This window comes from Sparus aurata, chromosome 7 (assembly GCF_900880675.1).
Source record: "Sparus aurata chromosome 7, fSpaAur1.1, whole genome shotgun sequence".
In the NCBI taxonomy this organism is placed as follows: Eukaryota; Metazoa; Chordata; class Actinopteri; order Spariformes; family Sparidae; genus Sparus; species Sparus aurata.
In genome coordinates, this window is record NC_044193.1 from 15,472,210 (window position 1) to 15,486,369 (window position 14,160).

The 14,160-nt window shown below is 43.5% G+C and overlaps 1 protein-coding gene across 1 annotated transcript; it reads right to left on the bottom strand.

Moving 5' to 3' along the window:
- Window positions 1-540: 540 nt before the first annotated feature.
- Window positions 541-14,160, bottom strand: wnt5a (wingless-type MMTV integration site family, member 5a). Its single transcript, XM_030421679.1, has 5 exons — window positions 13,015-14,160; window positions 9,802-9,950; window positions 7,049-7,296; window positions 2,418-2,710; window positions 541-1,823 (listed from the first exon to the last, which is right to left on the bottom strand). The coding sequence occupies exons 2-5, from the start codon at window positions 9,936-9,938 to the stop codon at window positions 1,365-1,367; spliced, it is 1,137 nt and encodes a 378-aa protein (XP_030277539.1). The 5' UTR covers window positions 9,939-9,950; window positions 13,015-14,160; the 3' UTR covers window positions 541-1,364.

A 14,160-nucleotide genomic window follows, 5' to 3' on the forward strand; every position in this document is an offset into this window, starting at 1 on the left:
TATATTATATATATACACACACATACACATATATATACCATATATATATATACTATATATACATATACATATATATTTGTACGTGTGTGTGAAGCTGAACTGAGTGAGAAGAAATAATCTGTGTGTTTAAAAACAATAAGGTTTGCTTTCCCTTTACAAAAACAGTGAAGAGCCGCATTAGTGACAATTAAATCTTTTTTTTTTTTTTTTCCCAGAAAAAGTGACTTCAAATCTTGGGGATGACCGTCTCAATATTAATCTATGATGGAGATGTTATCTTTTTTTTTCTGTTTTTAAGCTTAAAAAGGAGGAGGTGGTTAAAGAAAATAAATACAGTTTACTGATTGGTTGGATAGACATACTATATACACAGAGCATGGAATATTTCACCACTGTTACCACAACATTGCCCATATATATTCAAACCATGTTAAGTATTGTAGAATAATGTTAAATGGATAATCTGAATTAATATGGAAAACAATGTAGGCTATAATATTGATATATTTGCTGATGCACATTAGTAGAAAACAAAAAAACAAAAACAAAAAACAGCTGAACAGACACGTACAGTCAGGTTTAAGCCTCTGTATCAAAGTGCATAATGGTGGAGGGCTTGTTGCAGCACCTGGGGAACTCTTAAGGCTTCTGGGACAGCTTAATAAATGGCCCAATCCCCAAAAAGGCCCTCTTATTGTACCCACTGTACTCCAAGGACTCATACCAACAGTGTTTTTCCTTACTCTATATACGTGTTGAGAGGGGACGAGTAGACTTTGGTAAGGATGTGTGTGAAGGCTGGTTTTGGGACTGGACCTGTGAAAAACACATCCGCACACTACAGCACAGAGGCGGTTCTCCTCTCAACACAGTCATTCTCAAAACAACAAAAACCAGGACCTCTTAGTCAACTGTGCCACAAATATCAAACTCTACTCTTGTTAGGAAATGGAAAGCACAGTCCGGTTTTGGCAATCAGCGTGTCTCATCTGACAAGGAAAAAAAAAATGTGTTTTCTGTAATTAAAAACAGGGTGGGAGTTGGGTGGGTGAGATTTCCAGCCAGCTTTAGGCACTCAAAGGGGTTAAAAATGGGCTGGTGACGACTGGGGGCCAAAATAAAACATAACAATCTCAAAATAAATATTTCACGATACTCTCAGTTTCTGAAGACATAAGATTTTTTTTTTTTTAAAAAGAGTCAGTCTTTTTGCAATGGCATAATTGTTTAACTCTATAAATATAATTTATATAGTTTCTTCCATTCTCTCTCTGTGTTCAACTCTGCTGCTCCTCTGCTCATGAATACATACAGATGTATGCCCGTCGTCTGCAAGCAAACACACGCAGGCGACAATCCTCTGCTCACTTGCAGACGAATTGGTCTACGATTTTGGTGCAGCGCTTGCACTTGACGTAGCAGCACCAGTGGAACTTGCAGTGGCAGCGCTCCACTATCTGGGCCTTGTACTGGTCGTAACCGCGGCCGCAGCACATCAGCTCACACCCGTCCATGCCCTCCGAGGTCTTGTTGCAAAGGCGCCCCACTGTGCCCAGGGAGCCTGTGGTTTGGTTCTTCAGGCAGTAGTCTGGACTGGACTCGATGTACACCAGATCATGGCTCGTGGGAGCGTTGTACCTGCTGTGCATCTGCACCATCTTCCCACGCGAGTTGAGCTTCATGGCGGCGGCGCTGTCGTACTTTTCCTTGAGTGCGTCGCCCACCTTACGGAAGTCAGCCAGCTGCAGCCAGCAAGTCTTCAGGCTGCAGGAGCCTGATACCCCGTGGCACTTGCAGGACACGTGGGCAAGGTCCGACACCGTCTGAGTCGAAGAGAAAAAAAAACTGATTAACTAGATGAAGAACATCTTCTTATGTGGCAAGCTGCAGACATGTACAAATGACACATGCTTCATCTTTCTTTTTTTGACCTGTCTACATAAATATTTACACAATGTGCTGCTCATGATCTCATTTGGCATAAGTCTGCCATAAAGGACCGAATGATCCTGTCCATGTCTCCAATGGTGCGTGGAATAAACCATTGTCCAGTCATTTGTCCTACTTGAAAGAGAATAGCCTGGCAACAGATATCTGGCATTACGTTTCCTCAGAGGTGGTTTCAAGATGTTTGGAAAGGAAAAGAAACCCCAGATCTGCCTTCAATGACTCCATCTCCCAACAGATCAAAGCCTCAGGAGGGGAGAGCTAACAGAGCTGTTACACAGATGATCAGCCGGGACATAACTGATTGACCTGGATTGTCTCACTTCCAGCTCCTCTTGTTCTTTTATCCAGGTTGGTGTCATTCTGGGGCCTGCAGTCTTACATCTCTATGCTTTTTTTCTTATCTGATTACATCTTAAGATCTTAAGTCCCTTGTTTTTGTGTGCATGCGTATAACATCAGCGTCTTACCCTCCTTCCCGCCTCGTTATTGTGCAGATTCATCTGCAGCCGGGCGCTCTCGTATGAGCCCTTGGGGTAGCTCTTCTCCCTCTCGCGCGCATCCACGAACTCCTTGGAGAACCTGTAGCCGTAGTTGAGGTTATCTCCGCAGCCACCCCACAGCCAGTCTCGTGGCAGGTCTTTGGGGCGAGCCGCCCGGCTGCACCCGCAGCTGGAGAGCTCCCCCTCCCTGCAGGCACGGCTCACCGCGTTCACCACTCCTGCCGCGCTGATGGCATACGTGAATGCCGTCTCTCGACTGCCTGCAGACACACAAACAGGAACATCACGTCAGACAAAAAATAAAAACAGAGTAAATGAGAATAGTCCAAAATCACTAACTACCCACTATATAATGCACTAGATAGTGAGTTTGCCATTTAGTAGTGCTGTCAAAATGTATACAGGGAAATATTATATCAATATGGCTGACTCAAAGTATCCCACAATAATCCTTGAAATGTAGTGTACAACAGATGGTGACTGACCAAGCATTAGTAGCTAGCTGGCAGGAACCCCTGGGAAAGGAGTTTTTCCCCTTTTTGCCCTTTTCCGCTTTAGGGCTGTTAAGCTTCAGGTCAAACAGGTTAGCTGAATTATTTTAATTCAGTAAATACACAACCTTCTAATACAATATTTATTGTGGTCTATCATCAGAAAATTGTAAGATAAGGTGTTCAAATTGAAATTAGGCACATGACAACATAGCCAATTTACACATGTATTAACTATAAGGATTTGATTAAAATATAGTGACAACAACATCACAAGGTGTTTCAGTTACAGTAGGTCATTGCATTTACTACAGTTAATGCTTATGCAGTGAAATCAGTAAAAAAAAATGTCTTGGCAGGGAAGAAAAGGGACAAAGGAAGAGAAAGCCAAAAAAAACAAAAGTTGGTTTATGGGTCAGTGTATTGGTCTACACATTCACAAAAACAGCATATTTTATTTGGAATAACATACTAGATCTACTTGCAAAAAGCCAATTTAGAAAGTAGGCGAAATAAGCACTTTTGATGCTGACGCATAAACACTTAAGGCAGATATTGCAATACTTCTCGCAATGATAACAATAGTGTTCGACTTTAGAAGCAGTGTACATGGTTTGGCAAGCAAATCATTTTCCAGTTCTGGTGTCGGACTGGTTTTAAGGCAGGTTTTATTGGCCACTGGGCTAGTTTGGTTACACAGACCTGGCAACCCAATCCAAATGCATGTATCATTTGGCATAACCGTCTGCTGCATCCATTTTTGGCGCTTATACATAGTACGTATATTTATTTTATGCTGAATGTGTTCAACTGTCATTTCATTTTAAGAATTTGAACCGTGCAATGAGACATGATGTCATATGACAGCATTCGCCATGCGATTACAGAGCACTTCAGCCAAGAGCTGCAGGCTCCTCATCACCATTATGTTGAACGATGGAATCTGGTCTGTTGTTTTTGGGCCTCAGCCAGAGAGAAGAGAGCGCCCTCCAGTGACGGAGACCCTTCCTAACAAGCGGCTTGCCTCGCACCCAAATTCAAAGTGACAACAGCTCTTTCACTTTATCTGTCATGACAGACACGTTCTGGAGCCATTGCTCATTACCTCCCACTGTTTCTACCCACAACATTTCCTCTATAGAGACAAGAGTGAGAAAAACAAAAAAAGAGACTTGGCAGTTTTTTTTCTGTCACCGAATGCTCGATCCATTACTACCACCGTACGCAGCCACAGAGAAGAGGAGAAAAACCGAGACGAGGAGATAAGCGACTGAAGAAGAAGCAGCCGACCAAACTGTAAGAATGCGCGTTGACATTGAAGACCGGGGCTGCTACAAAATAAAAATGCACAGCTCATATACCTGCCGGGCCAAACCTTTAGAGAGCGCGCCGTAACGACAAGAACAGATGGACGGAGAGCGGGAGATGAGGGAGGCGAAACAAAAGACAACTGAAGAGATAAGTCAAAAAGAAGACGTTGAAGAAAATGAGGAGGCAAAATGGAAAAGGAGAACCATGCATGCACTTTATATCATAAAAGGCACTAAAAGACTGACAAAGAAGAGAGAGGATGGATAAAGAAACCATTTGGAAAGGCTGAAAGACGTTCTAGAGGGGGGATTCTGGCAGGAGCTGAGGTGATCACAGACAGTGGGCGATTTATTAGTTCAGTACAACTTTTAATCCAGCCTGAGGATATTGGCCTAATAGTGGACCTGTGGATGGACAAACTGTCATCTCCCACACTGCTGCCTCCCTTCCTGCCCCCCAGTACCCCATCCCGGAGCTCTAGCCAAGCCAGAGGAGAGGGTCTGAACCCCCAACCACGCCAGCACCCCCTGGAGCTCAGTTTTAAATCACCGGCAGCCTCTGAAAGCCAGCAGACAGACAGACGGACAGACAGACAAGGCTTTCAGATAGACAGATGCAGAGGGGAGGACGTGTTTACTTGGCCCAGAACGGACTCAAATGGGGGAGTTGGAAGAGGAATGGGAGAACGGCGGCTGATGAGGTTTCTATGAAGACTGATCTGTGGAAGGGGAGTCAGCAGCAGCAGAGAGACACAGACAGAGGATAAGCAAGAAAAGTGTGAAAACATAGACACACCTCATACATGACGCAGCGCATCAAAGGGTCATTTCAACTATGTTACAAATAAAAAGTATTGGACGAACATTAGCGTCTCCTCTGGTATTCGCCAGTGCTGTTTCAGTTCATGATGTTGAAAAAACAAAACAAAAACGAAAACCTCTCTTTCACCAAACAGTGTCAGTGTAGGTTAGGCGCCGGACGATGTGAGACTTTCATGGGACGATTATCCTGTTATCCTGTCCAGCATAATTGCAATTCACAACATCATCCCGACAATCATCACTATATATGCTTAAAACTTTAAAATAAAAAGTAGAATTGCACAAATGCATACTGGAATCACTTTAACCTTGCATTTCGTGAGGAACATATATTTTTATTGCATCACAGACAGGACTCAGGTCAACCGTAGAATCTTAAAAAGTAATCATAAATCATAAGGTCTTCTTGCACAAATAAAGGTTCAATAAATGGTGGTAATATAATTTTTAAGCTTGGAATCCACAGTGCTAACACACATCTGATTTAAATTGTTTCTGTTGGAGACACATGCCAACATGCCTTCAGCCATGGTGACAGGCTTAGGCAATTCAAAATAAATCAGGAAAACCACTACAGGACTGTACGTCAACAAGATAGACAACTTTTTTCAAGTCACTCATTTGAGTTTATGATCATCTTGATTCATGATTATCAACCTATCCGTAGACTGGATTCTCGTCATCTGATCAGTTTTTTCAGTGGAACTGCTTTCTACCAAGAATGAACAAAAAAAAAAAAAAAAAAAAAACGAAAAGAAAAATATCGTCACCAAGTGTTGACAGCGTGTTCTGTTGATTGTCCGGAGTCATAAGAACAAACTCTCTGGACAGACGCGCTGCTGCTGAGTGCATTAAATGTTATTTTTAAAACTTGTGAGCACCGCAAACGAAATTCCATTCATCATTAATTCCGTTAAGTAGAGAAATGGATGGATGGATATCTCATAGCCTGGAGAGAAGGCGTGCAACAGGAGTATGTGAGAAAAAAAGGCTTTATTTATGTAATTTTGTTTAAGGAATTTGGGTGAACTGACCCTTTAAAAGACCACCAACGTGAGCAAAACACGCACCCCTCCGCATGGTCTTACTCGGGAGGAATTTGAACGATTCCCAAAATGTGTGCACCAGGAGCGCCGACCAAGTCTCGAAACTTCAAAACGTGATCCATTCAGACTTTGCCGCTACGCAGCCGAGCCTGCTGTCTCTCTGCTGCGATCACAACACTGACGTTGCGTAGATTCATTATAATTGAGCCGGAGAGTTATGATCAATAAACGTTAAACCCACCTTTTACTCTAGCCCCTGAGTCATAAGCCCCCATCCAAAACAAAACTAAAACAAACCGTGTCGAACGAGCCTCGGAATCCAGGAGTCGGATTTGCTTTTAAGAGAGGATTATAGCGCTCTTAAACTTTCTGTAAGAGATCTATACACATGCGCGCACAGATTCATACAGACAGACAGCGTAATCTCTGATGGGTGATATATTGGTGCGTACACTCGCTGCACTCTCATTCCTTGTAAATACAGGGCAGCCATACGCAGCGCCACAGTGCGTGTGTGTGTGTGTGTGTTAAATGAGATTAGATTGTGTCCCATTCATCAGGGGAAAAGCAGCTTCTCTGCCTCCCTCCTGCTCCATGTCGGGAGCTGGTTGAGCAGGCCAAAGCCACATGTGATTTATCCAGCAACCTCACCCACCAACTATTCCCTCCACACAGCTGCTGAGAATCAGCGGCCCCATACATTTCACTCACACACACTCACACACACACACACACACACACACACACACACAAACACACACATAAATAGGGTGAGTGAATCCGAGGGAGGGACGACGGAGAAAGAAAACACACAAGATGTGCAGAATTTGAAAAACATCGATGAATCTGACTGCATACACTTGTGACACACATTTTTATTTTTTTTTAAGACCATGTGTTATCCGATACGTCCTACGCTTATTTCTTACCTATTTGCATGACCCGTCCGAAAACGGAGGAGTTGTCCACAGTGCTGCAGTTCCAGCGCCGGTGTCTGAACTGGTACTGGCACTCTCTGATGCCTGTCTTGGCACCTTCGCCGATGTACTGCATGTGGTCCTGGTAGAGCTGGCACAGCTTCTTCTGGCCCTGCGACAGGCCCACCAGCTGGCTGCACAGAGGCTGGGCACCGATGATGTAGGCCTCGGGGATCAGTAAAGGGTTCATGGCCAGAGACCTGGATGAGAGGCACAAGTAATGAAGTTATTTTCACTCATTATGCCATTAGCGGCCAAGTGTATGCAAGTTCTCAGGCCAAAGTCACAACCGACCGCTGATTCCTCCCGATTAGTTATGTTGATCAGAGAAACAAGGTGCTATTATTTATTAAATGGAGCAAAAAACCCAGCAGACGCGGTCGTGTGCCAAAGGGGTCATGCAGCCACTGGATAGGCAATCAAAGAAAGGAAGAGACAGGGTGGAAAAGGGGAATGACAAGGAAAAGTAGAGAATAGAACAGGGCTGTCCAAAGTGGGGCACACAGGCCAAAGCCGGGCCATCCTAAGGCTCGACGTGGACCACCAACTGTTTTGACTTTGAGCACTGATTAAAGATAACATTATATGTGAGTAAAAATACACTTTAAATATGTCAAAACCATAATTATTAATTATTTCTTCAAGCATGGTGCACAGAATCATAATTTTGAACAGGAGCTCGGTCGGTTAAGGGATTTTGTGATTGTAGCACCATTTTGCATCTAAACGATACAAGAGGTGTTTGCTTTTGGCCCCTGGCTCAACACTAAGTTTTAGTTTAGGCTGGCAAAGGTGAATAAAAAAGCTGGCCACCTCTGGAATAGACTAAAATAAAGAGCACATGAAGTAAAAAGGGGCTTTTCTTTTTATTTCACTTTTTTAATGAGTCACCCTTCATAGCCAAGCAATGCCTGACCTGACCCCTCAACGCAAGTTCCCATTTCTGATTTATTCATTTTTAAAGATTTTTAAAATCTAAGCGGCGTTAGGAGGAAGAAAAAAAAACCTCGGCAGAAAAGTCAGAAATGTGTTTTTTACCGCTCTCAACTTGTTAAAACCTCTAGGAAACCTTTCTTATTCATCTCGTGACCCTCTGGAGTGAATCTCAGGTGGGAAAGCACTGTCATAAAAGGAGGGCATTGACTAAAAAGTCACTACATCCATTTTTGCTGGAGTGCATTTTGATGATGGCGACCCCCTTGTAACGTAAATTTAAGTAACGGCTCCATACATTTCGTGCAAGAGCGAAAGAAAGAAAAAGAGAGAGAGACGGGGACGAACGCAACAGAAGCGTAGAGGAGGAACACCAGTATGAGCATCTGGTTCCAGGCCACAGGACAATTAGGGGAGCCCATCCCTGAGCCCTAAGAGAAAGACAATTAGCCCCCAGTGTAACCTGATCGACTGGGGAAACGCAGTGGCGGGGGGAACCCAACATATACACACACACACACACACACACACACACACACACACACACACACACACACACACACAGCAAAAAAAAGAAAAAAAAAATTAACATACACATGCAGGCTGACACTCACACACATACAGTCGGCCCGGGCTCACTGCTCTGACATTCTAAATCATTCACACCTGTGTGCCCTCTCACAGAGGAAACTGAAAGACACACACAGTTTGAGCTCCAAAAGCAGCTTTCCAGAGGCTCTGCGGTAACTTGTTATTTGACCTATAACGTAGTCACCATTACACACGGGTCCACATGAGACCACTGAAATATGTTCATCTGGACAAATCCTCTTTAAGTGATTTGTTTTGAACGATTATTTGCGTAAAATTTCCCCATGGCCACGTGATGTCAACACACCGGCCTTGATCTGCTCATTTGAAGCCAGCACAAGTCTCACACGGCGAGTGTGGCTTCCCTGTAAATGTTCCTCCACGAGCACTCAAGCTGCGAGACGCGAGCGCACAATTAGACAGAAAACACAAACAGCCACAGGATGTAAAGAGCTGTGATTTGCTTTAAGTAGCGCCGCTTTGGTGCCTGGTAAACAGTATTTTCCCCTATCAGAAGTACTCAGAGTGCGGTAAACTCAAATATAGACTTTTTCTAATGGCAGCAAGACGCGTTTCTGCACACACACACACACACACACACACACACACACACACACACACACACACACACACACACACACACACACACACACACACACACACAGGAACACACAGGAACACACATGTACGCGCAGTCACACACAGTGCTCGTGTTTGCACATATTTGGACGGCGACTCATGAACCACAACTTTTCTATGTTTTCTATAATATTCATAATTTTGGTTTTGGCAATATGCGGAGAAAGAAAATAAGGGAGAAAAAAAAGGTCTTCCTGCAAAAAAAAAAAAAAACTAATGTGCTACAGTCAGCATGTTGTGTTGCTTCATATGTGGTGCAACTGAAGCTGAGGAGGCTCACTTAGCAAACACGCACACACACTCGCTCGCACACAAGCCTGAAAGTGAGACAAATATAAACACTAACAAAATGTTCTCGAAAAATCAATATTACCCAAAATATTTGGCTGCCTTCGTGTCTTATTTACTCCGCTTAGGCACCGCTATTTAAAAATGTGACTCATCTAAGAGTGGTAAAGGGAAGCTGACAATCAACATGCACAATAAAGACACACATACACACACAGACATGCTGTACGTATGGAGACAAAAGAAATGCATACCACCATGAGTTGGCCTCCACCACCACCTGCATGAGGAGCGTTAGGAGTGTGAGGGCGAAGACACAGTGTCTGGAGTCCAACAGCCTGCCAAAAGGCCAGCAAACCGGCCGACACACACAGCGCATTCCCAGGTTCATATTGCCGCTGATCTGAGGGAGGACAGAGAAAAAAGGTTTCACGTCAGTCTGCCTGCCTGTGTGGAGGTTTGTCTCACACACTGTATTCTGCTTAGTATAGTAAAAACACAGAGGCAGATATCAGGGATGTCAGCGTGTATGAAGGGAATGCAGGAAAAAATCCTCTCTTACATGCATACAGCACTGTGGATGTTGATGTGTGTGTGTGTGACGAGAGGCCTAAGGCCATCAGTGCCTCTACAGCGAAGCAGTCATTTGGCAGCAGGTCTGAGTGTGAATCACATAAGGCTGATAGACGTGCAGCCAGAGAAGACACAGCGCTCGTGAAACCCCATCTAGACACATTCCTGACAGTTCACTTTACTCAGAGACAGAGACAGACAGCCAGGGAGAGTCCTGCTCAGACAGGGAGTGTGTGTTTGATATTTTCAATATATATATATATATCTGCCCTGATATTCACCGGTAACTTAAAAGTCAGAAGTAAACTTTTTACAGTAATTTTAACTATTTTATATGTTTTAAACGTATTTTTTTTTATGCAAAGATAACAATAAAATAAGATTAAAAAATATGAAACTTCATTTTGTTTTTTTGTCCTCTGTTGCTCTGCAGCCCTGCTCCATCTGTTCCTTCCTGTTCATTTTGCTCAGTTATGTTAATAAGAAACAAAAAAATTAAGAATAAAATTGCTATTTCATTATGGTTAAATTAAAACATGTTTCATCTGATTTAAAGAAAACTGGCTTTTTATACAAAATGTGTAAATAAAGAATGAAAACACTGGATTTTTATTTTTTTTTAAAAACTGTTTCCTCTGCGGAAAGCAGGCCTACATGCTAATTTATCAGGTAATTTGACAAATAACAGTTACGTCGGTCTTTAAAATCGTTATAATTAATTTGTACGGTCGTTAATTGTCGGTGGATCAGACAGAAACGAGCCACGTCAGCGGATGCCACATTATGGGCCCGGTCACACCGTGTAAGTCTTTACCCTAACGAAAAAAAAAAATACAGGGAATTAGGAAAAAAAAAAAAAAAAAAAGGAAAAACGGATCATCTGCAGACAGCTGCGTGGTGGTAGAGTTTGGTTGCTCGGAGTTAAAATAATTAGCCTTGAATTATGCGAGTTAGACCGACGTGCCAGCCTTCCAGTTGGGCCCGTGTGTGAATCTTGGGACTGAGAGCAGCTCTAATTTGTCACGCTGCGTTATTTTCCAGGGTTGAGTCGAGCAGACCTGGGGCCTGCCTAATACTCATTAAAGAACAGGCCAAGTTCACCATCACTCACCCAGCGCGCGCGCGCGCACACGCACGCACACACGAGCATGTGCTTTGAGTTTGCGCGCCCCTGCACTAATAGTTGGTGAGGTTATGTTATGTTCCTTGTAGTTCCTCCACATAAATTAAAACATTAATCCACAGAGGGCGGCGGTTTTACACTGATTTCTTTTAATTTTTTCCCTTTCTTTTTCGTTTTTTTTTCTTTTTTAAAGCAGCTAGTTGCAACTGCTCAGCCCGCCAGGAAGCCGGTTTAAAAAGAGCGTTTTAATTTACGATTATCAATTAAGTTCGACAGTTAAATAGGAATTGTTGCGCCAAGCAGCGGGAGAGACTCCGCAGCAGGGGAGAGAGAGAGACGTGACGCAAAGGACTCGTCCTGCATATTAAAGTAACTGTCAGGATGCTACAGGTGCGCGCATTTATCTGACATTCCACAACTGAGTCTCAGCCAATCAGAGCAGAGAACGGTAATTATTCGTTTCAAGAAAAAACAAAACAAAACAAAACGCAAGGCTTTTATTTTATTTTAATTCTTTAAGCCTCCCATGTCTTCATTTCATTGGCTGAGGCAATTTAGTTTTGCGTTTCTTTTTCTTTTTACTTAAATATGCATTTGCAATTGCAATTGGCATCCACACGCACGCTGCGTTAATCCTGCGCACTGTGACCCCTGGAAACGATCTGACCCGAGTGAAAAGAACATTTTCCCCAGCACTTGACTGGGTGACTGACGACTACCCTGCAGATTGTTGTCGGCAAAAGTGGCATCAAATCGGGCGCCGCTGGTTCAGTGGATCATATTGGAGGCCTTCTTCTTCTTCCCTTTTTTTTTTTTTTTTTTTTAAACGAGCCATGTGAAATTAAATCGATTTCCATTAAACCTGAGAGCTAAAAGGGGGGGGGGGGGGGGGGGGGGTAACGTGATCTGCTCTTTATTTTAAATGAATGGGTTATTAAGCATCTTGAAGCCGGTGTCTTTTCTTAGTTTTTGGTATTCTTTGGCTAAACCATCTCATCCATTATTACATTTAAATAAAACAATTTGAAGGAACTGAGCAACGACCGACTGTGAAATATGCGAAGTGAAAAGCATTAAAGTGCAGGTTTTAATATATGATGGGACTTTTTTTTTTTCAAGCGAACATGGCCCCTGAGGCATTTGGAATTTTACGCCTGGTGACAATGAATTATTAGGTTTTTTTTTTAGGGTGTAGGTTGGCAAAAAATACAGAATTAAATCAAGGAGGAACTGAATAGAAATCCCCTCTCTCTTGCTCCGTCCTTTACTGACGGAGTGAAATGTTATCCGCATTTAATAGCGCAAAAATTAAGAGCCTCTTCTCCCGCCTGCCCTGTTGTTTAAAAAGCCAGGAGAGGGAGCCAGGTACAAGGATTTGATGAGGAGACGCGGCACAAAGAACAATACCTGCCTCTTTCATGGGGACCGTTAACAATTGACAGAGAAAGCAGATCCTCAAATTTTCTCATCTACGTGGCTTTAAAAACATGCGAGTTCTGGTTACTTATTTGTTTTTGCTTGATGCGTAATTTGTCCATCAGGACTCCGACAGTTAACGCAAGAGACAGATAGAGGGAGGAGGAGGAGGAGGGGGAGCAGCATGTTTCACACATCACATCTGTCAAGAACTTTGTCCACATCCATTTTGGAGGAAGCATTATTGCAAAAAACAAAAAAAAGGTCCCACTGAAACAAGCATTTTCCACTCTGCAGGATGAACTGCGGTTGCATGGAAAAGCGAGTGAACCAGGAGACCTTTTAGGCTACTCACCGGGGAGCACAGCCCGTTAGAAGTTGTAATCCACTTTCTGCAGACGATATCAAACCAATAATCCCAGTGCAGGCCAGGTGGATTTGAGATTTTCCCTTTCTGCCAAGTCTGGTCGTTTTATCCAGGATCTCTTGTTGGAAAAAGTGCTTGGTTGGTTGGGGTTGAGGCGGTGGTAGGGGGTTGAAGAGAGCAGTAATGCGCAAAGTGAGAGTTCTACAGGTTCGGTTGTTTTGGTGAGCGCGGACGCCACAACAGTCAACCGAGTGCGCTCCGTGCGCCAAACAAGTTCAGAGGGCCCGGAGGAAGCAGCGGGATGTGTAAAATGTCCAAAGACAGTGCGAGGGAATGATCAGTCCCTTGAACGAATCAGTGCGTGACTTTGCGGTAACAAAATAAAAACTATCTACGGCAAACCCCAATGTGCCACTGGCGGAAACGTATGGCGTGCTCTGTTGATTATCTACTGATTTAAAGCGGCCTACTTTTATAGTGCCTATCCAAGTTAAAAAAAAAAAAAAAAAAAAAAAAAAAAAAAAAAAAGGTTATATCTATGTCAAACCAAAACCATGGAGAATCTCGTTCTGGGCACTGAATCCAGCCGCTAACACGCTCAGGTCATCGCTCGTTTTTCACCTGCGGAGAGATCCACACGGTGATCCTCGCCACAAACGACTTGTCAATTTACCTTCCATTCTGTGCAGAAAACCGAAAAAGAAAAAAAAAGAAAAAAAAAAAAAAAACCAACAACAAAAGCGACTGTGACAATTCCTCCGCTCGAGTTAAAAAGTCCTCACATGCAAGACAAGAAAAAAAGAAAGAAAAAAAAGTAAGTCACCCGCCCTCGCAAAAAAAAAAAGAAAAGAAAAAAGAAAGAAAACAGATGCCACAATTAATCGGCTCCAGACAGTATGCTCCAAAAACTTTCCGCGCGGACTATCTCCAAACAGTGCGGCTTGGCGAGCGCGCACGGTGCCAGGGGGAGGAAGAGAAGCACAGCGTGTGAACAAACAGCGGCTCTGCGGAGGCTCCGAGTCTGTCGTCCTCCCGCACCGTATGTGTGCGTCTCAGCGTGCTGGAAGTGCAGAAAAAGTATCGCCGACGACTCTTCCCTCCTCCCCTCTCTCGCTCTCTCTCTCACCTGCTCCA